Source organism: Carcharhinus amblyrhynchos, chromosome 15 (genome assembly GCF_965287045.1).
Source record: "Carcharhinus amblyrhynchos chromosome 15, sCarAmb.v2.hapA, whole genome shotgun sequence".
NCBI classification, from domain to species: Eukaryota; Metazoa; Chordata; class Chondrichthyes; order Carcharhiniformes; family Carcharhinidae; genus Carcharhinus; species Carcharhinus amblyrhynchos.
This window is the reverse complement of record NC_137338.1, coordinates 25,598,401-25,625,388: the sequence shown is the minus strand read 5'-3', so window position 1 is coordinate 25,625,388 and position 26,988 is coordinate 25,598,401. Positions and strand designations below refer to the sequence as shown.

At 40.4% G+C, this 26,988-nt stretch overlaps 1 protein-coding gene across 2 annotated transcripts; it reads right to left on the bottom strand.

Moving 5' to 3' along the window:
* Positions 1 to 381: 381 nt before the first annotated feature.
* Positions 382 to 26,970, bottom strand: LOC145353162 (uncharacterized). Of its 2 annotated transcripts, XM_080203616.1 has the most exons (10): positions 26,773 to 26,970; positions 22,866 to 23,051; positions 20,702 to 20,852; positions 20,139 to 20,220; positions 13,823 to 13,952; positions 9,759 to 9,970; positions 8,675 to 8,853; positions 6,522 to 6,690; positions 3,097 to 3,218; positions 382 to 1,961 (listed from the first exon to the last, which is right to left on the bottom strand). In XM_080203616.1, exons 4-10 carry the CDS (start codon positions 20,185 to 20,187, stop codon positions 1,293 to 1,295), a joined length of 1,530 nt encoding a protein of 509 aa, XP_080059742.1. In that variant the 5' UTR covers positions 20,188 to 20,220; positions 20,702 to 20,852; positions 22,866 to 23,051; positions 26,773 to 26,970; the 3' UTR covers positions 382 to 1,292. The 2 variants fall into 2 exon arrangements, with proteins under 2 accessions (XP_080059742.1, XP_080059741.1); XM_080203615.1 differs by lacking the exon at positions 22,866 to 23,051.
* Between the last annotated feature and the right edge of the window lie 18 nt (positions 26,971 to 26,988).

Here is a 26,988-nt window from a genome sequence, read left to right as displayed (position 1 = left end):
AACCTGGTCAATTCCCTTAAAGGTGGAATAGCAGATACCATAATTAACTTCCCCAGCATTTGACTAAATTCTCAAGCTGTGGCAAACCAGATTTTGGACAGAACAAATCATATGGTGGCATACTGGTTAGCACTACTGCTTCACAGCACCAGGGACCTGGGTTCAGTTCCTGGTTTGAGTCACTGTCTGTGCAGAGTGTGCACATTCTCCTTGTGTCTGCACGAGATTCCTCCAAGTGCTCCGGTTCCCTCCTTCAGTTCAAAGACGTGCAGGTTAGGTGAATTGGCCATGCTATATTCTCCCTCGGTGTACCCTAATAGGTGCTGCAATGTGGCGACTAGCGGATTCACACAGTAACTTCATTGCAGTATGACTAGTAAATAAACTTAAAAATGATTCAGCTTTATTGAAAAACACCAGGGTGAAACATAGAATGCTGCAGATTGCCACAAAAACAGAATGCACAATGCACAGAAACAAGGATCCAGGGAGGGGGTCCATCACTTCAGCACCCCAACTAACAACATTGATTCTGTGAACCCATAATGCAGTGGTTTGCAAAGTCCAACAAGCTAAACAAGGCGTTTAGTAGATAACAGTAAAAAAAAAAGCCATCTATTTCCATGCATCACGATGGTGAGATTGTGGACTTCTCTCCAGACTACCTGCTTATCTTCAGTTTAATTAGCCATCATTTTCCTTTCACCACTTGCTTTGAAACTCTTCATCCCATTCATCAACAGATGTCAATCCAGACCATTTGTAAGATAAATGGACAGACTCAAATTAAGTATCTTTAGTAGTTCCTTCTACATATCTACAACCATATGATTTTTGCACTTAGGCCCCTATGCCTATTACCCAAATAGTTTTATATTTATTTCATGATTTTGTAGCAGCAACAAAAATAGTTTCTTATTGGAAGAAAAACATTCTCTCTCTTTGGCACTCATCAATATTCACCACATCGCTCCCAGCTTTGGCAGAAAACAGCGACATCATGTTAAAACATACTAGCACCAAGCTGAACATTCTACTCTATAGGATTAGATGAATGGCCAATATTTTGCTTTTTGCTGAGCTAAATTAGCCATTTATAATCCTCTCAGCAGTTTATAAAGCTCAGAAGATTGCCGCAAAATCTGCAAGGAAAATCCTATCAGCTGAACCTTTTTATAAAAAAAAGGGGAAGACATCAAAAGCACGAGGCAGCAGTGTTTTTGCTTTTAAAAGTTCTGAGGACATCCCAAACAATTTTACAGAAGTAATCATCACACCTATGCAAATAGACCTCAACGTCTCATGTAGTCAGAGTGCCAAACCTGAGGAGATGAAGAAATGACTGGTGAGTCGTAAAGACTCGGATTCTCGTATTGGGAAATTACAGCATCATCCTTAGGAAGTAAAGAATCATTCAAGTCATCAGGTTCTGCAGGGTTGGGTTCATCTGCCTCCTGATCAAACATCTTTTCATTTGACAAATCTACAAAACAACTGTCTGAGTCCTGGATTTGGATGGACCACAATGGGACATTAGAAACATCAATGTTTGCGGAAGCCAAACTGCTCTTTCTGCTGTGGGCTGTCTGTGCCTGGCTTGTGGTTTCAGCATCTGGGATTTCATTTTGCACCATGTCTATTGGGGCCAGTTGACAGTCATTGAGATTTGTGAAAAAATGTTTAGCTGCAGAATCACATAGTTGATCACAAGAGACTGTGCTGGCTTCATCTGTTCCTGCTTTAGAACATGTACTGGAACTCTGAGCACTGTTCTGCACAGGTATCATTAATGAGTTCTGCTCATAGCCAGTTTCCTGATAACTACTCATTAGTTCGTCTTCACTGTCTTCTTCAATGTTTTCAATTTTCTTTTCTTCTTTGAAGTTAATAGGTTCCAAAGCGCTGATTTTTACTTGCATATTATTATTCTGGTTGATAGGATGGATGTGTTTCAAGTTACGCTGGCGGGAGACACAAAATTTAAATGTTCAAATGAAATGTTTACACAATGGCTTGTCATAATTTGGAATGGATGAATGAGGTCTATACAATAATGAGGGACATAGATAAAATAGTCAACGTCTTTTCCCAAAGGTAAGGGATTCTAAAACAAGCTGGCACAGGTTTAATGAGGGGGGAGATACACAAAAGGGTCCAGAGGGACAATTATTTCAAACGGAGGGTGGGGTCTGGAACAAGCTGCCAGAGGTAGTAGTGGAGATGGGTACAATTTTGACTTTTAAAAACACTTAGATAGTTACATGAGAAAGACTGGAATAGAGGGATATGGGTCAAACACAGGCAACTAGACTAGTTTAGTGGTAAAAACTGGGCAGCATGGACAAGTTGGTCCAAAGACCCTGTTTCCATGCTGTAAGCATCTATGACTCACTAACTATGAGATTTAAGATTCTTAATTTGTTTCTACTTCACCTCAGGTTGGGATAATTGTAGATTCTCGATTCCAGAGTTTTTTTTTATTTAATTCAAATTCCTCCATCTGCCGTGGTGAGATTCAAATCCAGGTCCTTAGAACATTAGTCAAGTTTCTGGATTAATAGTCCAGCGGTAATACCACTAGGCCACCCACCTCAATGCAGCCCATTACTTATTTCACTGTGCTGATGGTTTCATAAATCTAGCTGCCATGTTTATGACTTTTTTTTATTCTTTCACAGGATGTGAGCATCACTAGCTAGGAGGGCATTTATTGCCTGTCCCTAATTGTCCTCGAGATGGTGGGGTGGTGAGATACCTTCTTGGGTGGCGCACTCCATGTGTGTAGGTATACCTACAGTTTTTGATTAGTACGTGTACTAGTCAAGGAGCTGCAAGCACAGTAGGTATCACTAAAAATTATTAGAAACCAGGCACTGCACAAAAAGTAAAAGTTCAAAATCATACATAGATGAGAAAAATGTCTTTCTGGGACGTAGGATTGAACTTCTGCAAAAACTGTAAATCATACATAATCTATAGATGCCATCTATGATTGAAAAAATCATTAAGGATTCCATCACTTACATTAAAGACTGAGAAACGATTGTCTCATGCAAAGCCTCAATCTAATCATCTTTTTGAAAATCAGTTACATACCAAAGCTTTAGGTGCATATTTGCCTAAGAAACCAAGATAACCTCCTTGGCATAACACTACGATGCCAATGGCCAAGCCAACTCCAAAGATGCACAAAACTGACAGTAGTGATGCTTGAGGTTCTGCAAAAAAAAAAGGATACATTAGAAACTTTGTACTAGTTTTCCCCTTCCTTAGGTGTACCCAAATTAATTCTGTGGCAGGTCTCTTTCCTTTTTATTTAAGGATAGTATAACCTTCATTAATGGTTAAATGCAATCAGACTTATTTGCAAAAGTGCGTTTGGTTCATTTAATTTGCACAAAATATCTGAAGACATACTAACATTAGCATCCGAAAATTATATAAAATACACAGCACAAAAACAGGCCATTTGGTCCAATCAATCCTTCCCTCGAACATGTACTCAAGTCGCCTCCAATCTTAACTGATCTAAATCCCCCATAACCATCTATTCCCTTCTCGTTCAAATACTTCTCTAGCTTCCCCTTAAAAGTAGCAATATTTTTCATTTCAAACATTTCCTATGGTAACAAGTGCCATGTTCTTACCACTCTTTGGGTTTCCTCCAAATGCCCCAGTGGATTTCTTGGTGATTATGTTCACAAGATATTCCTTTGTCCTTCATTTTTTATAGAGGTGTTAACAAGTTAAAGTACTGGATTTGGAATGTCATGTAAACTTGGGTAAAAGCATACACAATATTGTATGGGTATACTAGTTTGGTTGTGGTACCCAAGCCACATCTGATGTGACAGTTACATAGTGAGCTCTAATGGGATTCTAGCCTAATGTGGCTTTGACACTAATTGGCCAAGCTCACTTGCGAGTCTGGGGATGTGTGGGTTGGATTGATTGGCCATGCTGGGTTGCCCCTTAGTGTCCCAGGACGTGTGGGTTGGGGGGGATTGGCCATGGGAAATGTGTGGGGTCAGGGCTAGGGTAGGATGCTCTGTCGGAGGATCCGTGCAGACTCGATGGGCTGCATGGCCCATAGAAATACATTAAAAGGGCACAGCCTCAAATGTAGAAAGACAACCCTTTAGAACCGAGATGAGGAGGCTTTTCTTCAGCCAGATAATAGTGAATCTATGGAATTCGTTGCCAAGAAAGCTGTGGAGGCTAGATCACTGAGTATATTTAAGACAGATAAATAGGTTCCTGATTGGCAAGGGGATCAAAAGGTTATGGGGAAAAAAAATGGCGTTGTGAAACACATTAGCCATGATCGAACGGTGGAGCAGACTCGATGGGCCAAATGGCCTAATTCTGCTCCTACATCTTAATGCTTTTAATAAAGATGGTCATAAAATCATAAGAGGTGAATCTCTTTCGCCGCCCCCCACCCCCCCTCTCCAGTTCTCATTAGCATGGTCATCCATAGTTTCGAAAAAGATTAGGATTGTGTGGAGTGAGCAAAAGTTTGGCTCAAATAAAAATAATCTACAAAAGCTCTTGCTCATCACTGCACAGCTAGTTTAACATCAGTGATGAGAAAACTACTAGAAACCATCTCTTTGTGCTTAATCCATGCACTACTACTATAAACTACAGCGAGCACAGATGTTTATAGGCTAACTGTCAGACTTATTCTGCTGAGTTATATGAAGTATCAAAAGAAATTGGTGCAATGCTATATACGGACTTTGATGATTCACATAACTAATTTATTTGACAAATGGGAGAATATGGGATCAAAAGGTCAGCGGTAAACCTGATATTTAATTGGTTAAAGGGTAGAAGCAGAGGGTAGTGGTGAATAGATGTTAATTGAACTGGATAGACGAATGCAGTGAGGCCCACCAAGGGTGAGTGTTGGACAATTGCAGCTGTGTAAAAGGAATGCAGTTTTGAAACTGCAGATGATACTTGGCTACATTGAGTAAAAATCAGCTGACTTCAGGAGGACATTAACTGGTGAACTAGGCAGGCATATAATTGATGTAATTTAACGTAGATAATTTAATCAATATTTATCCCTCAAGCATCAGAAAAATTCTGATATGGTTGTTTCTGGAAGCTTGTCAAGTGCAACTGGCTGTCACACTTCTTAAATTGCAGCCAGTGTAGTGACTATTGTAAAGTACTGATTGTCTGAAGTGGTGAAAAGTGCTGTAAATTCAAGAGACTTTTGTTCTTCCTCATAAGTGAGTGAGAGATGATGCACTTAGGAGAAACAGAGGCAGCATAATATAAACTGCACTATTTTGAGGGGAGTGCAAGAGGGAGAGGGTGCAGATTTACAAATCTTTAAAAGCAGCAGCACTAATTAATATTTGACATGGTAGATATAGAATATGGGATATTTGGTTTTTGTAAGTGGGGGCATTAAGTGGGAAAACAAGGAAGTCATGCTAAACTGTACAAATCTCCAGCCACATTTCAGCTGAAGTATAGTGTGCAATTATGGGCAGCACACTTAGGGAAGGGTTTTGAGGCTGATGGAGAGGTTTCAGAGGAAGGATTAAGGCATTTCAATGATGTGAATTGACTGGAGAAGCTGGCTTTGTTCCCTTAGTGCACAGAAAGCCAAGGGGAGATATTGTAAAAGTATTCAAAATTGCAGGGTTTTGATAAGAGTGCAGAGAAAATGTGAGTCAGTAAACGGAGATCATAGATATGAAATAAATGGCAAAACAACTAGAAGGGAAATGAATTTTTTTCCCCCAAAGGGTTTGAACTTGAATAGGATGGTGGAAGCAAATCCTCTTAGGAAATATCAAAATGCAATTGGATATATGACGACTAATTTGCAGGGTTATGGGGAAATAGCTGGGGTGTGGGACTAAGTTCAGCCGTTCTTCTATATTTCTATCGCTGCTTTGGAGTTGGTTGCGATACCCTTGCAACTGCACAGCACTTAGTATTCAGGTACACGTATGAAGTCATTAAAGATAGTGTTCAGCATCCACAGAATCATGTTCCAGTTAAGAAGTCAATGCCTTTAAGACAGGATGGGAACAAAGAAATTTGGAGTAATGCAAAAATCCTTCAGCCACACTACGACCTATCCCCATCGCAAAATTGTGTGGTCACAAAATGAGCAAGGTCAAATTTTTCTTAATTCCTTTCAAGAAGGAAAATTTATTTCAAGAAACAAGAGCGATCGAGTGTCCATAGAATGCATTACAATTGTGTTTAGTCAATTTTCATGCCAAAACAGATTAAGGGGGTAATTTTAACCTTACCTGCCTAATATTGTCATATTGGGCAGGGTGCAAAACTGGCATTCCATCAAATACAGTCAGTTTCTGCCGAAAAATGTTAGGTGAAAATTATATCTTAAAATCTAGTTATCAACCTGAGAAAATCTTAATCCCACCCCACATCCAAACATATGGTATAGATGGAAAATCTTGGTTATTTGATCTAACATTTGGGGATTTAAAAAGAAGAAAGCAGGAATCCCTGCCATCCCTCTGTACCTTTATCTCCCCTCCTATACCGTGTGGCTATGCATTTCTTTTCCAGAGGGTCAGATTGATCTTCTTGATAAGTAAACACTGTTAGTGTGACACAGTAATGTGTGTTAGGTTGCACCTCCGCAACTTGTTCAACGCTTATGTCAGTTGTTTCTCCAAGCACATCTCTATTCTGTTGAAAGAAAGAGGCTAGAATTGTATCCAAAGCAATACAGGACAATTTCACTTTTAAACTTAGAAAATGTTTTGCAGTTAGCACAACATTGCATTACATGTGCTTTGTTTATAGGCCAATCTGTAGAAAGCAATGATGGTTAAACTCAGGACAGGTATCAGCAATGCTGATCAGATACAAATTTTGGTAATTTCATTTTCTCCATTTAAGTATCCATAAAGAATGGAAGCATTTATTTTAAATAGGTAGAAAGTTCATTTTGACAAACGCGTCTTGTCCATAGACTCTACACCAGCTCCTTCAATCACCTCATTTATCTTTAAACTTTGCATTGAGAAAGAAAGACTATCAAAGGGTACACCATTAGTGGTGAACTATGGATGTTAAAGGTGATATCAAACCAAAAGTCATACAATGTTGTGAAATTTGGGAAAGTTTTAGAAATCAGCAAAGGATGGTTTACTTAAAAATAAGGGAGAAACTGAAATATACCAGAAAACCAGCAAAAAGGATAGACAGAAAAAACTTCTACAAGTGTAAAATAGGATTAGGACCAAGTATAATATCTCCCTCTACAGACCATCTGGTGAGATAAGTCCTGCCCACAGCCTGTCTGGCTTGAAACTGACTAGCCCATCTTTTTAGAGACAGTGCATAAGATTGGGTGTGAAAACTCATCCAAAAACCGGATCTGGAATGCTCCCATTTTCAGACAAGCTGAACATTTAGAAAAAAAACCTGTAAAATTCCACCACAGTATGTTCTACAATCCAACTGGATAATGCAAGTCATTGTTGAGTGCCTGGTAGGCTGCGAGATGTAGGTGTGAGGCTTGTGGCTAGGTTTGTTAGGGAAGTGAAGCTACAAATGTTAGCTATGTGTTGTGATTGAGAAAGATTGTTGATGGGCAAGCAATAGGGCTGCAGTGCATTGTAATATAGTTGGCAGGATATGGTATCTGAAGATGCATTCACTAACCTTGATCACTTGTGTGTGATCATTGAACTCTTTAATGGGACTGTACACAGGTCCACCAGCTAACACTGCTGGCATGGACTATGATGGCTACACGTTCCTGTTGCTTCTGGGTGTGTTTGAAGGTGGGGGCGTGGGTGGTGGTGGTAGTGGATGGAATTCCTGGTCTCCTGTCAATAGAGGACCTTTCCATTTTTCTGTTCACTCCTGCAATGAGGCGTTTAGTACTATGGGGAGCTTTGAAGCATGTGCTCTGTGCTGTGAGGTGTTATTTAGTGTGCTTCCTGCTTTCCTCTAGCTACCCCCAGCACCTGCTTCAGCCAGACTGCACTTCTGCCATAAGATCACATCCAAAGCCCAGGAAGCAGTGTTGAGTAAACAAACTTTTGAGGGAAAAAAGAATGAAGGAACAATGAAATGGTGGCACAGTGATGAGCACTGCTGCCTCTGTGCCAGGGACTCGTGAAATTCGGGCCTTCTTTCAGACACACAGTCAGTGGCCTCCAACACTGTAGGGATTCTATGATATCTCTGAACATGTTCATGTAACAATCTCAGCCTATAAATTAATTTTGATGTTTTGGCATAATTTTTAAAAAAATTACACTTAAAAGCATCCTACAGGAAAGCTGTATGTAGATCTACACAGTGTACACATAGATAAACAATATTCCTTGACACAGAGGGATGGTTGTTGGCATGGATCCTACCCACTACGTTGATGAGTTTGGTCCCAATAGTGTAGATCTACACAATTAAGGAAAAAAAAATTAAAAATTCGGATGCTGACAGTTCAAAGTAGACCCTTTTTACAATCATGAGGCTTCCTGGGCTTTAGTAGGCATTTTGAGCAAAGGCTTCCTAGGGAGTAAAGTAGCACTTTCAATAACCAGAAACACGCTTAAAAAATTCATCCAGTTATGTTATTTGGAAATGAAATTCAGTATTATTTCTGGAATTGCATTTATCTAAACATCTCATTTTTATTCATTTTATTAAACCATACCTTTTCCAGTTGTCCATTTTTAAATAGTTTAATGTGGTAATACATTAATGAATGGATAGTTAATAATGATTTGAATCCAAAGCCAGGTATACTTGGTGGGATTGATGGAATATCAAAATTAATTTTAAGGGTTCCAGTAGGGTCCTCTGAGAGGCGAAAATTAACCGGTCGTATTTTTGCTGTAGAAGGAAAATAAAATTGAATTGAGGTAAAAATATTTACAAGTTAACAATATTAGACTATTATCAAAATAAACTTGCACTTATAATTTTAATTAAACTTTCTAGTTTCGGAAAATCAAATGTATTCTTGAAATCAATGCAATGTTATATTTGATTTTTGCAAAGTTTGACTTAAATGAATTAAACTTGCCAAGGAAATTGGCTCATACTTAGAGCTTTCTTTTTTGATGTTCATCGTGAGCAACAACAGTTTGTGGAAACATTCACAGAATTCCTGCAGTGCAGGAAGCGGCAATTCGGCCCATCGAGTCTGTGCCGATTCTCTAAAGACCATCCCACCCATGCCCTATCCCTGTAACCCCACAAATCCCCCTAAAATATACATCTCGGGACACCATGGGTGAATTTAACATGACCAATCTAACCTGCACATCTTTGGAATGAGGAGAGGAAACTAGAGCATTCAGAGGAAACCCATGCAGACACAATGTGCAAACTCCACACTGACAGTCACCCACAGCCAGAATTGAACCCTGGCGCTGTGCAATAGCAGTGCTAACCACTGTGCCATTCATATATAATTAAACAAATAAACTTGCCTTGTTTATTTAACATATAAATCTATTTGAACAACATTTACCCCACTGAAGTTTCCACAAGTCCAGAGAAAAATAAGAGAACAAACTGTGGTAAAATAGGTAAAAATCAGTAACAAGGAACTGTGCAAAAATACACAGGAACAGAAAGTACTTGGTAGAAAATAATACGTAGTGGGTAGTTTTAAATAAAGAATGTCTTTGTGGGTATGCAATAATAATGAATATATTGACCAAGCCATACATAATAATGGTCTGAAGAAATGCTACTGCATATATTCAAAAACTAAATGATGCCATGCTTACAGTTTTCAAAGGGCTGGAACTCTTCTGAGGAAGTCCAATTAGATCCATCCATTTCTGTAACTGCTTTAACACGAGCAAAGTATGATTCATAGATGTTAGTGAAATCATTGGTTAGATCACACGTTTGATTTGTGATCAGTGAACAGTTCTCTGCAGCAAGCCATGCAATCTCTTCATCTGTTTGGTTCACACTTCGTTCCATACCTAGTGCGCTATTTGGAATTTAAACAGACATTTTGAACAGAGGTAATACATCATGGCAATATTGTGCAAAAACTTTAACCTATTCTATGATAGCATGATTTTATTTTTGCATGAAACTATCAACTATTTTGTGAAGGAGAAGCAGGTGCTAGCTAAATAGTTAAATCAGATTAGAGTATAATTATGTTATATAGGATATAGGGCACAAAAACAGGCCATTCAGCCCAGCCAGGCCATGTTGGCATTTATGTTTTGCTTAAGCCTCCTCCCATCTTTCCTCATCTAAGCCTATCAAAGTAACCCTCTCATTGCATTAAAGACAAGCCAATGAGGGAGAAACACTGATACCATTCATTACAACCATTCCATTACCATTCATTCATTGCTCCCTGTGATAGCCAGTTCCACATTCTCGCCAATCTTTGGCTTAAGAAGTTTCTTCTAATTTCCCCGTTGGAGTTCTTGGCGACCATCTCACATTGATGACCTCTAGATAGGCTCTTCCCCACAAGAGAAAACCTTCTTTCTGTATCTACTCTTATCAAAACCTTTTATAATTTTAATAATCTCTATTAGGTCAGACATCAGCTTTCTTTCTTCAAGAGAAAGAAACCCAGCTGTCAAAAACATTTCCTGATACATTTACCTATGCATTTCTGGCATTATCCCTATACATCCTCTTTGCACCCTCTCCACTACCCTTATTTCTTTTTCATAATGACCAGAACTGCATACAGTACTTTAAGTGTGGTATAACCAAGGTTCAATACAAGTTTAGCATAACTTCCCTACTTGTCAATTCTATCCTTCTAGGAATGAAGCCTATTGTTTGGTTTGCTTTATTTAAAATGGCCTTGCCAACCTATGGCACAGCTTTTGGTTATTGGCATATTAATTTCTTTACCTAGTTATTTGCACCAAGTTAATAAGTGATGTCCCTCCTCTTATCAAAATCTACAACCTCACATTTATCAGAGTTAAATTTTATTGGCCCATGGTGCAACTGCATTAATGTTCTCCAATAACATGTTGTAATCCTGTGTTCATCATTTCCACTAATTTAGCGTATCTGAAAATTGAAATTTCTTTTGTAAGTTTTGAAAATTAAGTTTTCATTATAGTCCCATTTCTAAAATGGACTGCATTTAAAACTTCAATCACGTGTTTTTAAAAAAAATTCATTTATGGGACATGGGCGTCACTGCTTGGCCAGCATTTATTGCCCATCCCTAGTTTAGAGTCAACCACATTGCTGTGGAATTGGAGTCACACACAGACCAGACCAGGTAAGGATGGCAGATTTCCTTTCCTAAAGGACATTAGTGAACCAGATGGGTTTTTCAAACAATCGACAATGGGTTAATGGTCACAGTAGATTCTTAATTCTAGATTTTTTTTATTGAATTCAAATTCCACCACAGTGGGATTCCAACCCAGGTCCGCAGAACATTAGCTGAGTTTTGGATTAACAGCCTAGTGATAGTACCACCTGACCATTGCTTCCCCCAGATGAATTGTTACTCATTAGACACTTCTGTATTCATTAAGCAAAATGACAATTTCAATATTCATCAACTGATCATCAACTCTCTCCTGCTAAATGCAAAAGAAGTAGGGGAGCTTGGTTACAAATACATTGGAAAAATTTTACTAGAAGCTCAGGTTAGAGTAAAATTTATGGTAAACGCGTTGAAACAGTTCAATGGAGTTTTACTAGGCTAAAACTAGGAATGAATGGCTTATTTTTAAGGAAAAATTGGAAGGTATTAAGTTTGCATCCTAGAGTTTAGAAGAATAAGACGCAACTTGATCAAAACCTTTAATATCCTGAGGGGTCCTGATGTGGAGAGAATGTTTCCTCTTGTCAGAGAATCTAGAACCAGGGGTTACTATTTAAAAATAATGGGTCACTCATTTAAAATGGAGATTAAGAGAAATTGATGAGGAGAAATTGTCAAATAGACTGTCAGTATTTAAGAGTTGATCAGACTCGGACTAGATGAGATGCATCCAAGGATAAGGGGTGCTGGCATGAACCTTCCAGTCTTCTCTAGACTCAGGAGAGGTGCTGAAGGACTGCAGAATTGCAAACGTTATGCCTCTTCAAAAAAAGTTTTAAGGATAGCCCCAGCAATTACAGGTTAAGTCAGTTTAACATCAGTGGTGATCAAGCTTCTAGAAACAATTATTTGGGGTGGAAATTGTAGTCACATGGAAAATGTGGGTTGTTAGGAAGGGCCAACATGAATTTCTAAAGGGGTAATTGTGTTTGACTCAGTTGGAGTTATTTGAGGAGGTAGCACAAAGGGTCGGTAAGGGGCAAGGTTATGATGTATACATGGACTTTCAAAAGATATTTGATACAGTGCCACACACCAGACTGAGAAAAGTTATAGCTCATGGAATTAAAGGGATAGCAAGTTCCACAGTACGAATGTGGGACAAAATTGGCTGAATAGTAGGAAGTAGAAAGTAATGGTCAATGGATATTTTACAGGTTGGAGGAGGAGGATTTGTCATGGAGTTCCTCAGGAGTGAGCATTGGGACCCTTGCTTTTTCTGATACACATTAACGATCTAGATCTTGGTTTTCTGGGGACAATTACATAATTTTTAGATGATACAAAACTCATTAAACCGTGAAAAGAACAGTGTAGAACTTCAAAAAGGTCATGGACAAGTTGGTGGAGTGAATAGGTGACAGGTGGAAGTTCAGTGCAGAGAAAAAGTGAGGTTATGTATTTAGGTAGAAAGAACATGGAGAGTTAATATAAAATAAAGGGTACAATTCTTGAAGCGTTGCAGGAGCATAGGAACCTGGGTGTATATGTGCATAGATCATTGAATGTGGCAGGGCAGGTGGATGGGGAATTAATAGGGCATATATTATTGTGGGCTTTATTCATAGAGGCATAGACAAGAGAAGGAGGTTATGCTGAAATTATACACAACACTAACTGGATGTCAACAGGAATATTGTGTACAGTTCTGGGCATTGCAGTATAAGAAGGGTATAAATGCATTAAACAGAGTACAGAAGAATTTTACAAGATGAGAAACTTTAGTTGCAGGTAGATTGGAGAGCTTGGTACTGTTGTCCTTGGAGAGGAGGCTAAGAGGAGATTTGATAGAGGTGTTCAAAATCACGAGGGGGCTGGACAGGAAGAAACTGTTCCCGTTTGTAAAAGGATCAAGAACAAGGAGACAGATTTGCAAAAGTTGCAAAGGTAATATAAGAAAAAAGCTTTCAAGCAACAAGTGGTTCAGGTCAGGAATGCAGTGTCTATAAGTGTGATGGAGGCAGGTTGAAGGAGGCAGTGAAGAGGGCATTAGACGATTACTTGAATAGAAACAACTTGCAGGGGTACAGGAAAAAGGCAGGGGAATGGTACTAAGTCGTGATGCTCTTTTGGAGAGCTGGTGCAGACACAATGGGCCAAAATAGTTTCCTTCTGCGCCATAAAAATTCTTTAATTCTTCTCCGAGGGTCGTAAGTCTTTGGAACTCATCCTCAAAAGGCAGTGGAAGCAAAGTCTTTGAATATTTTTAAGGCTGAGCTATATAGGGTCTTGATTAACACAGGGGTGAAAGGTTATCAGGGTTGGCAGAATGTGGGGATGAGCGTTACAATCAGATCAGCTTTGATCTTATAGACTAGCAAAGCAGGCTTGGCTATCAAGCAAGATATTTAAGCAATTTTATCCTCTGGCCTGTACATTTCCCACTCCTGATCGTCTTAAAAGCTGCTTCACTCCAAATACAGGCATACTATTTGACTTCAGCACGTTAATAAATCCTTGTGATTATTTTTACACATAGTAATTATAATTTGAAAAAAGAGAAGACCAGAGGGTACAAACCTTAAAGCTAAGTATTGCACTGTGTAGCGTGTGTTGGGTGGTGTATCTGTTCCTGCTTCCCACATTAAGACATGATGCAAGTTTTCCGATATAAATGACAGATTGACAGGTGGAGGCAAAATAGCAATAACTGGAACAATATTAAAAAAAATGCAAGTCTCAAATGACATTTAAAAAACCTATTTGCAGAAGTTTTGTATAAAAATACATTAAATTCCTCTTAGCATTGGTTGTGTTATAGACATAGCTAGTACAATTGTGTTTAAATAGTAAACAGGCACATGCTAAATTATAACAGTGTGTAGGGGAAAGTAATCTTTAATTTGTTAGAATTAGTGGAACTAATAGTCTATTTGTCACATAGCATTATAAAGTACAACACAAAAACAGGTCAATTAGCCTAAGTCTATAAACATTCTCCACACTTCATCTATCACCATTAACATGTGCTTTATTCCCATCTACCTTCCCCTGAAATACATTCATGCTAATTGCCTCAACTACATTGTGGTAGCAAGTTCCACATTATAGAAATACAAAATAGGAGCAGTAGGGCATTCAGCCCTTCAAGCCTGTTCCTTCATTCAATATCATGACCAAACTTCTATCTCAACACCAGAATCCCACGTACTCCCCATATGCTGGACACCTTGAGCCTAGAGTTCTATTTCCTTCTTAAATGTGTTCACTGCCTTGGTCTTCTCAATCTTTTGTGCTAAAGAATTCCAAAGGGTCACTATCCTGAGTGAAGAAGTTTCTCCTCATCTCAGTGCCTACCTCGTATCCTGAGACTGTGACCCTTTGTTCTACCCTCCAGCCAGAGGAAACAACATCCTAGACAGAACTCAATTAGATCCTCTCTCATTCTAAGCTGCAGTGAATACCGAATTGGCCCAGTCGACCCAATCTCTCCACTCTCTTGATATGAGAGCTTCTCCTGAATTCTCTATTGGATTTATTTGTGACAATGTTACATTTTTGATCCTTGGTTCTGGTCTACCTTCTTCTGCATCTACTCTATCAAACCCTTTCCTAATTTTGAAGACCCTTTCAGGTTCTCTTTTCTAGAAGAGATCCAACAATATTTCAATATTAAGTTGGTTTAACGTCACATCTGGCATCATTCCAGCAAATTTTTTTTTATTGTACTTCAATATCTTGTTGGCAAAATGGAGACCAGAGCTGTTCCTTTCCAAGCAAGGTCCTTTCAAGTTAACATAACCTCAGTGGTTTTTAATTCTATTCCCTAGCATTCCAGTGTTTTGTTTAGTTCCTTAAAATAACAGCCTTATTTACCTGTGTCACTACTTCTAATGATTGCTGTATAGTTGGAGGAACATTTAGCTCTTGGAAGTATTTATGAATTCAAGCAGAGTGAAACACATTACAGATCAGACTGCTGCAATATAGTGGGCTAAAAGTCAATAGCCCCACCTAATTGACATTAGATGGACAAAGGGAGATGTGCTGCAAGCTTGAGGTCAGTAGCGAAATCCTGGGACTCACTCCATAACAACACAGTGAGTGTACCTACACCAAATGGACTGCAGTGGTTCAAGGCCGCAGCTTAGCATCATTTTGGGGTCCTGCGGGGAACCCAGACTGTGGCTGTGGTGCACCCCAATCAATGACTCATGTCACTAAAGACGGCCCCCTGATAAAATTCAGCGGAGTGCCCACAGAGCTTCATTTAACCACTGCAGAAGTTATTGCCTGGTTTGGTGATTGATGCTTTAAACAAAAACCCATCACCTTCTGAAGGACAATACAATAAATGCTAGCTCAGCAAAGATGCCAATGTTTCATGAACGAAGAAAAATAATTTAAAAAGGAAAACAAAAAAAAATGGGAATGAGGAAGGAATGAGAAAGCAGCCCCCTATATTACATCAATTTACTCTATACATGTGCTGCCCATGGTCTCGCAACTTATATCAAGTCAATCTTTCTCTACTCCGTGACTGTAACACTACATTCTACACTCTCTCCTTTCTTTCTCTCCTAAGTACTTTATGAATGGCACACTGTCTGTATAGCATGCATGAAACAATACTTTACAATAATAAATCAAACCAAAGGGGTACAAAATGGATGTTTATTAACAGCCAAATCACTATTTACTTCAAATGAGTTGAAACATTAATTTGTGGCTTAACTTAAAAATGGTACACAGTAATTACTTAATTGCAATTTTTATTATATTTAAGTTGTAGACAAAGATTTAAAGCTGTTGGAGATTTGGCCAAAATGTGCTTGAAATGGCAGAGGGCAAATTAATGAATCATAACCTCAGCAATTAATCTGCCACATATACAGAAAGATTGTCATGATGCCCCAAGTGCTTGCCAGCCAATAAATTCCTTTTGAAGTACAGTTGATAAGGTATTATTATTTGGGAAAAATCAAGCAACCGGAGCAAAGAGCTAGATTAAAAGAAAATCATCGAATCAGTACAGTGCAGAAAGAGGCCATTCAACCCTTAAGGGTCTGCACCGACTCCCTGACGGAGTATAAAAAGGAAGAGGCTGGCTAGGGTGAACGTTGGTCCTTTAGAGGATGAGAAAGGGGACCTAGTGGTAGGGGATGGGGATAGGGATATGGCTAAGGTATTGAATAACTTTTTTGTTTCTGTCTTCACGTGAATAATTTGCCGGGTGTTAGTGATGGAAAGGTGGTAGGACTGGAGGGTCTTAATGACATTACTGTTACTAGAGAGGCGGTGCTCGACAGACTGGAGGGGCTGATTGTGGACAAGTCCCCAGGACCGGATGGAATGCATCCGAGGGCCCTGAAAGAAATGGCGGAGGTGATAGTGGATGCCTTGGTGGTTATTTTCCAGACGTCGCTGGATTCCGGGGAAGTGCCGGAAGATTGGAAAACGGCTAATGTTACGCCGTTGTTTAAGAAGGGTGCCAGGCAAAAGGCAGGGAATTATAGGCCGGTTAGTTTAACATCTGTGGTAGGTAAAATGTTAGAATCCGTCATTAAGGAGGAAATTGCGAGGCATCTTGAAGGCAATTGCTTGATAGAGCAGACGCAGCATGGTTTCATTAAAGGGAAGTCGTGTCTGACAAATTTACTGGAGTTCTATGAGGATGTGTCTAGGGCGGTGGATAGAGGAGAGCCGGTGGATGTGGTCTTTCTGGATTTTCAGAAGGCGTTTGACAAAGTACCTCACAAGAGGTTATTGCAGAAGGTCTAGTGGAGTGAAGGTCTAGTCTAGAAGGTGACTAGTGGAGTGCCCCAGGGGTCGGTGCTGGGGCCTCAGCTTTTTACCATTTATATAGATGATCTGGAGGAGGGAACCGAGTGTAGGGTGTCGAAATTTGCTGATGACACCAAGATTGGGGGAACGGCAAATTGTGCGGAGGGTGTGGAGAGTCTGCAGAAGGATCTAGATAGGCTGGGCGAATGGGCCAGGAAATGGCAAATGGAATTTAATGTTGGCAAGTGTGAGGTGGTCCACTTTGGTAGGAATAACGGTAGGAAGGACTATTACTTACGTGGCGAAAAACTGCAGCAGGCGACGGTGCAGAGGGACCTCGGGGTCCTTGTGCATGAGTCGCAAAAACCCAGCTTGCAGGTGGTCAGGAAGGCGAATGGGATGCTGGCCTTCATAGCGAGGGGGATTGAATATAAAAGTAGGGAGGTCTTGCTGCAGCTGTATAGGGCATTGGTGAGGCCGCAGCTGGAGTACTGTGTGCAGTTTTGGGCGCCGCACTTATGCAAGGATATTTTGGCCTTGGAGGGAGTGCAGAGGAGGTTTACTAGGCTGATACCGGAGTTGAGGGGGTTGAGCTATGAGGAGAGGCTGAATAAACTAGGCTTGTACTCGTTGGAGTTTAGAAGAACGAGGGGAGATCTCATTGAGACGTATAAGATGATGAATGGGATGGATAGGATAGAGGTGGAGAGACTCTTCCCGCTCAAAAAAGACAGTAGGACTAGGGGGCACAGCCTCAAGATAAAGGGTGGGTGGTTTAGAACGGAGTTGAGGAGGAACTTCTTCACTCAAAGGGTGGTGAATCTCTGGAATTCTCTGCCCGTTGAAGTGGTGGAGGCTGCCTCGCTAAATATTTTTAAGACGCGGGTTGATGGGTTTTTGATAAGAGAGGGGATTAAGGGTTATGGGGAGAGGGCGGGAATGTGGAACTGAGCCACGACAGATCAGCCATGATCTTATTGAATGGCGGGGCAGGCTTGAAGGGCTAGATGGCCTACTCCTGCTCCTATTTCTTATGTTCTTATGTATCTTATCCAGGCGCCTTTTCCCCCACCCTATACCCGTAACCGCACATATTTACCATGGCTAACCCATCTAACCCACACATCTGGGGACACCAAGTGTCAACTTACCATGGCCAATCCACCTAACCTGCACAACTTTTGACTGTGGGAGGAAACTGGAGCAACTGGGAGGAAACCCATGCAGACTCATGGTCTGTGCAAGCTCAGAGGGTCAAAGGGCCTGTTCCTGTGTTGCAATTTTTTTCGTTCGAATCTGCAAATTCCACACAGACAAGTCATCCAAGGTTGGAACTGAACCTGGATCACTGGTGCTGTGCGGCAGCAGTGCTAATCACTGTAGCATCCCATGTACAAGTAAGCATTGACTAGAGATATGAGCTTTGATTGTTGGAAGAGCTCCTTGGCTTTTCTCTGAATAATGCCACAGGATTTATTAAAAAAATTTGTATTGGCAGGCATTGCCCAAACGGAATGTCTCAGAAAGATAGCAACTCTCAGAATGCAGATCATTGGTGCTGCATGAGCAAAGCTATGTAATAAAATCCTAGACTTGGGCTCGAAGCCTAGTTCAATACAAAAAGAGAAGCTAGAATAGGAAGCAAAGCAAGGTCCATTGAAAGAAAAGGTACATACCATTATGCCCAAAAGCATTATTGGAAACATTAATGGCTGCTATTTGTTCTTGACAAAACAACAGTTAGCTTCAGAAAGGTCACAGCAACCCCGCTCTGCTTACTTAGTCTCTCAGCTAAAGGACATACCATTTCCTCCAACTAAACACGAATATTAAGGTCAGGAGAGATTTGCCAGTGTTCAGATTATGAGCAACAGATGGTGCCATAATTGCAACCAACCCAACAGAGGCCGAATGTTCAATTTTGCTATCTTAGATTTTGAGTAGCCCTTTCATAAAAAAAGAGTAAACAATGGCAGGAAGGCCTTGTATGAATACAACACTTGTAACAATATTAGGATTAACACCCAGAATATTACTACAACAATCTGAAGTGCTTCACAGCCAGCCAAAGGACATTGAATTGCAGTCATTGTTGTAGGGGAAAATGGCAGTCAATTTTGCATTAAACAGATTCTCATAAATCAGGACATAAATGGGCTATAGATTAGTCATTAACTAGTCCCATCTATTACAGTAATAAAATAACCTTATCCATTTTAGCAGACTGTAAGACATAGCAGCAGAAGTGGTCCATTTGGCCCATCAAGTCTGCCCTGCCATTCAATGAAACAATAAATTTGGCTAGAACATTGAAACTCCTTTACCCTTCCTTGACCATTACAATTTGACCTTTTATGTCCACTTTAGAAGTTGTTGAAGACCTGGTTTAAAGTCTCGTCCAGAAGGCAGCGACCTTGATTGTGCAAAACTGAACCGAAAGGTCAGCATAGATGTCACAAATCTCTGGAAGGAACTTGAAACCACACTCTCTCTTTCAGAAGCAGGAGTATTACTAACACATCAAAATTAACATCCAAGGTAGCAACTTTTTAACATTATAATTCACAGTATTTTTCCCCAAAATTCTCAGATGCATGAGTTTAAATGGCTTGAAAATACTTCTAAATTTAGAAATAGATTTTATTCCGGAAGCTTGATGAAAAGCAAAGATTAACTACGATAAATATCCCAGTTTTTAGGAGGAAAAGAATGAATTAACCTTTGACTAAATAGTTTGCCAAAAAATACAAGGTGTATGGCATTGTGGTTGGTACTACTGCCTCAATGCCAGGGACCCAGGTCTGATTCTCAGCTTGGGCCACTGTCCATGTGGAGTTTGCACATTCTGTCCGTGTCTGCATGGGTTTCCTCCAGGTGCTCTGTTTTCCTCCCACAGACTGAAAGATGCACTGGTTAGGTGCACTGAGGGAAAATTTAGCATGGCCAGTGTACCCGAACAGGCTCCGGAGTGCATCAACTAGAGGATTTTCATAGTAAATTCATTGCAGTGTTAATGTAAGCCTACATGTGACACTAATAAATAAATAAGCTTTAAAAAAGTAACAGGAAACTATTTTAATGATACTTTTACATTGCAAAATAGCATATTTACCAGAGTTCAGAAACTGAAGGTGGTAAAAGAGGCCCACTACTTTAAACATAATTAAGGTTGATTCAAATCTCCTTTTTGCATCCTATGATAAAAAGAAAATTGATTATAAAGAACAATTTATTATATCATATAATTAAAAGATTTTATGATCTGTCCCTCATAGAAATAAGTTTTACAATAAAATTAACCAGCTTTTTGAAGCAGAAGTAGATAGATGTCAAGTAAGACTTATTTTCCACCTCTGCCATATTTTCTCCCCATTATTGAACATAGGAATTAGGAGCAAATGTAGACAAATTCAGCCCTTTGAATAGGGGAGCAGGCTCAATTAGTTCATGGCTGAGTTCTCACTAGTTAACAGATCTGTAGCATAAGTGAGATGCTTAACAATATAATTCAACAATCAAATACTGCTTTCCAGTAATAACTTTGAAAGAAGTTCCTCACATATCTAGCTTTGACTAGAAGCTTGCTATTCTTTACCCCTTTGAAACAAATTACACCCAAATGCAGACAAATAAACTATATAAATTTAAGCTTGTAAATTCTGTAATATCTGATACCTTAAGTCTCCTTGCTGCTTTTTACATTTGGTCCCTTCAGCTTTGGCCTGCTTATTTTTTTTCTCCAAGCAGAAAGTGCTGATCAAGTCTCCAACATGGTTGCTATCGCAGATTTAAGTTGCCAGATGCTTGTGGCTTGACAGAAGATAACCTGAATAATGACAAACTATAAATTAGAAATTTGGTCACATGACTATAATCTCATTGATACATCTTTAAAAGCTGAAACGCATTCAGCAGAACAAGTTGACAGTCTCATCACACTTTCAGTTCCTCCTTAATTTGCAGCTGAAAGGTATTATAACTAATTTGAATTTTACACAATTGATTTCTCACAATGTTAATACTGAAGCATTAATTGACATGTAACAACTTAATTGCAATTTTGACATATGATTATCTAGAAAATATTAAATCACAATATACTAAATTACAGATATGTTATTTAATCCTAGCTGCAGTTTAGTGGATAAAACATGCACCATGCTTTGCGGAACAGCAAACTGGCCACAGAACGTTCTGTGCTTGCCTAAACTTTCATTGCCTATTGTGGTCTTTTATCGTAATTAGGCATGCAAGAACTGACCTATTTCCAATTTGGGGAAGGGAAGGGGGAGGTGTAGAAGGAAGGCCTCAAGTAGACAAGGAAGGTCCCAAGTATCTGACCTTTGAGCTTTTATGAACTCTTCATATTTTCTCATACAAGCATTGGCTTAGTAACCAGCATGGCTAAATGGTAAACTACAGGTAAAAGATTATGTGAACAGTTGCTTCAGAATTATCAGTGAATTCACTGCATTATTTTCAACCTCATTTCAAGTAATTGGCAAGGGATATATTCATCTTAGTTTGACAGGTAGAGTGTCTTTAGGAAAAAGAGTCTAATGTGTGCTCCAGCAATCATAACCATGTGACCATTTGACAGTGTTAATTATTCTTTCCTCAGGCATGGTCCTTATCTTTTTCACAATGTTTGCCATCACCCACTCTTCTTCACCCATCTATCCCCTCCAATATATTGTCCTCTCTAAATCTGCCTTGCCACAACAACCTTTACTTACCAGCTGTCTGATATTCTCTATTCAAACTCCTTTTTTAATCCCTCCAATTCAACTTGCTCCTTTTGCATAGAACTAAAGATCTTCTTTGATTGAGGCACCTTATTTCTCTGTGATGGTCAACATACAACATACTAACCTCCTCAATTGGGCAAGACAGGCTTGATACAAGTTGACTGTATTTCAAAGCTTGACCAAATGTTATAAATCAGGATGCTTTGCAAGGCCCAAAAGCCTTTCTCCACCCTCATATCTCCCCCTCTACCACCAATAAGTTTTACAGCTGAATTCCGCTAGTTGTCTTTCACAGTAGAACAAACCATTAGACCTTGACAGAAAACAAAGTCTCCTGAGCCATAGAAAGTCTGGCTACGAGATCCACATGAAGACAATTTTCAAATAACCAGTTAAATTACGAGCAACTCTAAACATGAAAAGATGACAAAGCCAATAAAAATTGCAGAACTCTGAAAACTGGTTCAAAGATCAAAGCTGATATACTTCAAACAAGCCGTAAATCCAGCTGAGGGAATGGTACAATATAAAGGAAGGCAGGATAATTTATTTTACACAAAAAAGGTTAACTGTATTTAAGAATTTCTTCAGATAAGACAGATTTAAAAATTTACTGAATTGGAATATTTGTGCATAAACATTTTAATTTGAAAAGTTAACTTGTACTCTTTTTAAACTCTACTATCTTGACAATCAATTATAAATAATCTACTGAAATACATACATACATAATAAAGATACATACACCCTTAAAGAGCCAGAATGCCCCTAATCTTTTTAAAATTATCTGTCAACCTAACCATGGCAGTCAATCATGAAGGATTGCCATAAGTAATTTACTGTCACTATCACTAAACTAGGTTAAAGTCCAATAGGTTTATTTGATTTATTTTATTTCCACATGGGGACTATCACTAAACCACAATCTAAAACATAGCAGTCACACTGTAGGTGGCTGGGACTGCGATGCACATGTAGCCACAATTCACCCAAAATAAGTGTGGCACTGCCCTGCTGGTTATTGATTTTATTTTGATGAGGCAACAAAATGTAGCATGTTAAAACATCATTTTTGCTTCATCCATTTTTACCTGTCTCAGCTGCCCCCTTTTATGTTTTTCTGTGCATCACCTCACCCTTGACTCATGTTTTGCTCCACCAATTGTGGCAGAAGCTTGTGTCCTGTTCTGGAGCCCCTCACATGTCCACCTCAATTCACATCTTTTCAATCATGCCAAACTGTTACTGGTTTGGCCATCATTCCTCTCCTGTGCAGACTTTAAAAAGAGAAATGCAAGTCAATGATACAATGGGGGTGCAGTTCAACTTCATTCCTGAACATCACAGGTGAAACAGAAACAAGAATCCAGTAGAGAAAAGGTGGTCAAAGCAACTTTTCTGTCAAAATTTCATTCCCACAAAAATCCAACACTTCAAATTTGCACTCACCCTGCAATTCTAGCAGGCTTTAAACTGTCCTCCCTTTCACATGACCCAATAAGTTGAACATTTTAGCTTCCTTTAAAGTTTATTAGTGTCACAAATAAGCTTACATTAACACTGCAATAAAGTTACTGTGAAAATCTCCTGGTCATCACACTCCGCCACCTGTATGGGTGCATTGAGGGATAATTTAGCATGGCCAATGCAGCTAACCAGAATGGTGACCGTGGGAGAAACAGCAGCACCTGGAGAACGAGCAGACTCCACATGGACAGTCATGCAGGGCTGCAACTGAACCCATGCCCTTGGTGCTATGAGGCAGCAGTGTTAACCACTGCACCATCCTCCATTCAGAAACAGACATCCTAACACTTCTTCCCCCTAAGCTGTTTGGTAAAAAAATAAAAACTGGTGGGAAGCCCTTTCCCTGTGGGTTACACCAATTAAAATTTTAATTTAATTAAACTTTAGGGGAATTTCACAGTAAATTCATTAGAATGTTAATTTGAGGTTTACTTGTGACTAACAAAAAAACTTGACAAAATAAGTCACCTTGACCTTTTTTTGGACATTTTGCATCACACCAGGGACCTTGAGAAGGTTATAAGAACATAAGAAATAGGAGCAGGAGTAGGCCATCTAGCCCTTCGAGCCTGCCCCGCCATTCAATAAGATCATGGCTGATCTGAAGTGTCTCAGTTCCACTTTCCCGCTTTCTCCACATAACCCTTAATCCCCTTGCCTACCGAAAACCTACCTACCAGCGTCTTAAATATATTTAGCGAGGTAGCCTCCACCACTTCAACAGGCAAAGAATTCCAGAGATTCACCACCCTTTGAGTGAAGAAGTTCCTCCTCAACTCCATTCTAAACTGCCCCCCGCACCCCCCCCCCAATCTTGAGGCTGTGCCCTCTAGTCCTGCTGTCCTTTCTGAGCGGGAAGAACGTCTCCACTTCTACCCTATCCATCCCTTTCATCATCTTATACGTCTCAATAAGATCCCCCCTCATCCTTCTAAACTCCAATGAGTACAAGCCCAGTTTATTCAGCCTCTCTTCATAGTTCAACCCCCTCAACTCCGGTATCAGCCTAGTGAACCTCCTCTGCATTCCCTCCAAGGCCAAAATATCCTTGTGCAAGTGCAGTGACCAAAACTGCACACAGTACTCCAGCTGCGGCCTCACCAGTGCCCTGTACAGTTGCAGCAAGACCTCCCTACTTTTATATTCAATCCCCCTCGCTATGAAGGCCAGCATCCCATTTGCCTTCCTGACCACCTGCTGCACCTGCAGGCTTTTTGCAACTCATGCACAAGGACCCCCAGGTCCCTCAAAGCAGCAGCATGCTGCAGCTTTTCGCCCTGTAAGTAGTAGTCCTTCCTACTATTATTCCTACCAAAGTGGATAACCTCACACTTGCCAACATTGTATTCCATCTGCCAGGTCCTCGCCCACTCGCTCAGCCTACCTAGATCCCTCTGCAGACTTTCTACACCCTCCGCACAATTTGCTGTTCCACTTATATTTGTGTCATCAGCAAATTTCGACACCTTACACTCGGCTCCCTCCTCCAGATCATCTATATAAATGGTAAATAGCTGAAGCCCCAGCACTGATTGCCTGGGCACTCCACTAGTCACCAACCGCCAATCCGAATAGCACCCATTGACACCCACTCTCTGCCTCCTATTTGACAGCTAATCCCCTATCCAAGCTAACACCTTACCCCCAACTTCATGCCCCCTAACCTTCTGTAGCAACCTTTTGTGTGGCACCTTATCAAACGCCTTCTGAAAGTTAAGAAACACCACATCCACCGGTTCCCCTCCATCCACCGCACTAGACACATCCTCATAGAATTCCAATAAATTTGTCAGACACAACTTCCCCTTAGTGAATCCGTGCTGCGTCTGCTCTATCAAACAATTCTTCTCAAGATGCCTCGCTATTTCCTCTTTGATGGTGGATTCAAGCATTTTTCCTACAACAGACGTTAAACTAACCGGCCTATAATTCCCTGCCTTTTGCCTGCTACCCTTTTTAAACAGCAGCGTAACATTAGCCGTTTTCCAATCTTCCGGCACTTCCCCGGAATCCAGCGCTGTTTGGAAAATAATCACTAAGGCATCCACTATCACCTCCGCCATTTCCTTCAGAACCCTGGGATGCATTCCATCCAGTCCTGGGGACTTGTCCACCATCAGTCCCACTAGTCTATCAAGCACTACCTCTCTAGTAACAATGATCTCATTCAGGCCTTCCACTCCTACCATCTTTCCATCGTTAACACCCAGCAAACTATTCGCGTCCTCCTCAGTGAAGACCAAAGCAAAAAACTTAAAGGCCTCAGCCATTTCCTCATCCCCCACCACTAAATCCCCCCTCTCATCCTCTAAGGGTCCAACATTCACCCTAGCCAGCCTCCTTTTTATATATTTATAAAAACTCTTACTATCCTTTTTTATATTTAGTGCTAGCCTAGATTCATAATCTATCCTTCCTTTCTTTATCAACTTCTTCATCATTCTTTGTTGATATTTAAACCTCTTCCAATCCTCTTCTCACCCACTACTTTTCGCCACTCTAAACACATCAGCCTTCAATTTAATACTCTCCTTTATCTCCTTCGTTATCCACGGCTGATTATCTCTTCTCCTACGATCCTTCTTTACCATCAGAATAAATTTCTACTGAGCACCAAGAAAGATCTCCTTAAAGATCCTCCACTGTTCCTCAGCAGACCTACCTCCCAATCTGCACTCCTAATCTACATTCGCCAATTCCTCTCTCATCCTCTCGTACTCCCCTCTGTTCAAACAAAGGACACAGGTCCAGGATCCTACTTTCTCATCCTCCATCTGCATCAAAAACTCCACCATACAATGATCACTCTTCCCAAGAGGATCCCTCACAACAAGGTCCCTAATTCTACATGCCTCATTACATAACACCAGATCTAAGATAGCTCGCTCCCTCGTCGGCTCCAGCACACACTGTTCGAGGAAACTATCCCAACAGCATTCCAAGAACTCTTCCTCAAGCCCACTGCATCCAACATGGGTCAACCAATCAATACGTAGATTGAAATCCCCCATAATTATCACCGTTCCATTCTTGCATACATCATTTATTTGCACATTTATAGCCCACCCCACCTCCTGGTCATTATTTGGGGGCCTAAAGACCACACCCACCAGTGTCTTCCTCCCCTTGCCGCTCCTAATCTCCACCCACAACAATTCCACGTTCTGCTCTTTGGCACCTATATCTTCCCTGACTACCACCCTGATACTATCCTTAAATCAGCAGAGCTACCACCCGCCCCCCACTTTTTCCTCCCATCTATCCTTCCTAAACACTTGCCATTCAACTCCCAGTCCCTATCACCTTGCAACCACGTCTCTGTATTGGCTATAATATTCTACAGAGTTTCATAATCAAATGTCAAACTTACAGCACTGCAATGCTCAGCACAACAACCCAGCCCCACACGACTGCTGAACCACTTCACGCCTCAGCCCCCTTATTGTTATTTATCCTCTTTCGGCATCTTACCCGGTGTCGGTAAGTGGTAATGTTCGCTGTGGCATCAGGGAGAGGGAAGGATAACTAATCCTCTCCCCAACACACATACACGTTAAACTGCATCTTCCTCAATCGCAGGAAACACCTATCCCTCAATGGCAGCCCCAACGCGGCATTTCCTCCATCAGCTTACCGACAGCAAGTACTGCCGTATCCGCCCTTCGCTATCCTCCGTTATCCAATGAG

Bases quoted from the DNA above. Each gene is read 5' to 3' on its own strand.
- LOC145353162 (XM_080203616.1), bottom strand. From the start codon at position 20,187: ATGTTTAAAGTAGTGGGCCTCTTTTACCACCTTCAGTTTCTGAACTCT. The intron at 13,953-20,138 runs GTAAATATGCTA...ATATTGTTCCAG, and splicing joins CCTTCAGTTTCTGAACTCTG to TTATTGCTATTTTGCCTCCA. The intron at 1,962-3,096 runs GTATGTAACTGA...GTCTCCCGCCAG, and splicing joins AATATGCACCTAAAGCTTTG to CGTAACTTGAAACACATCCA.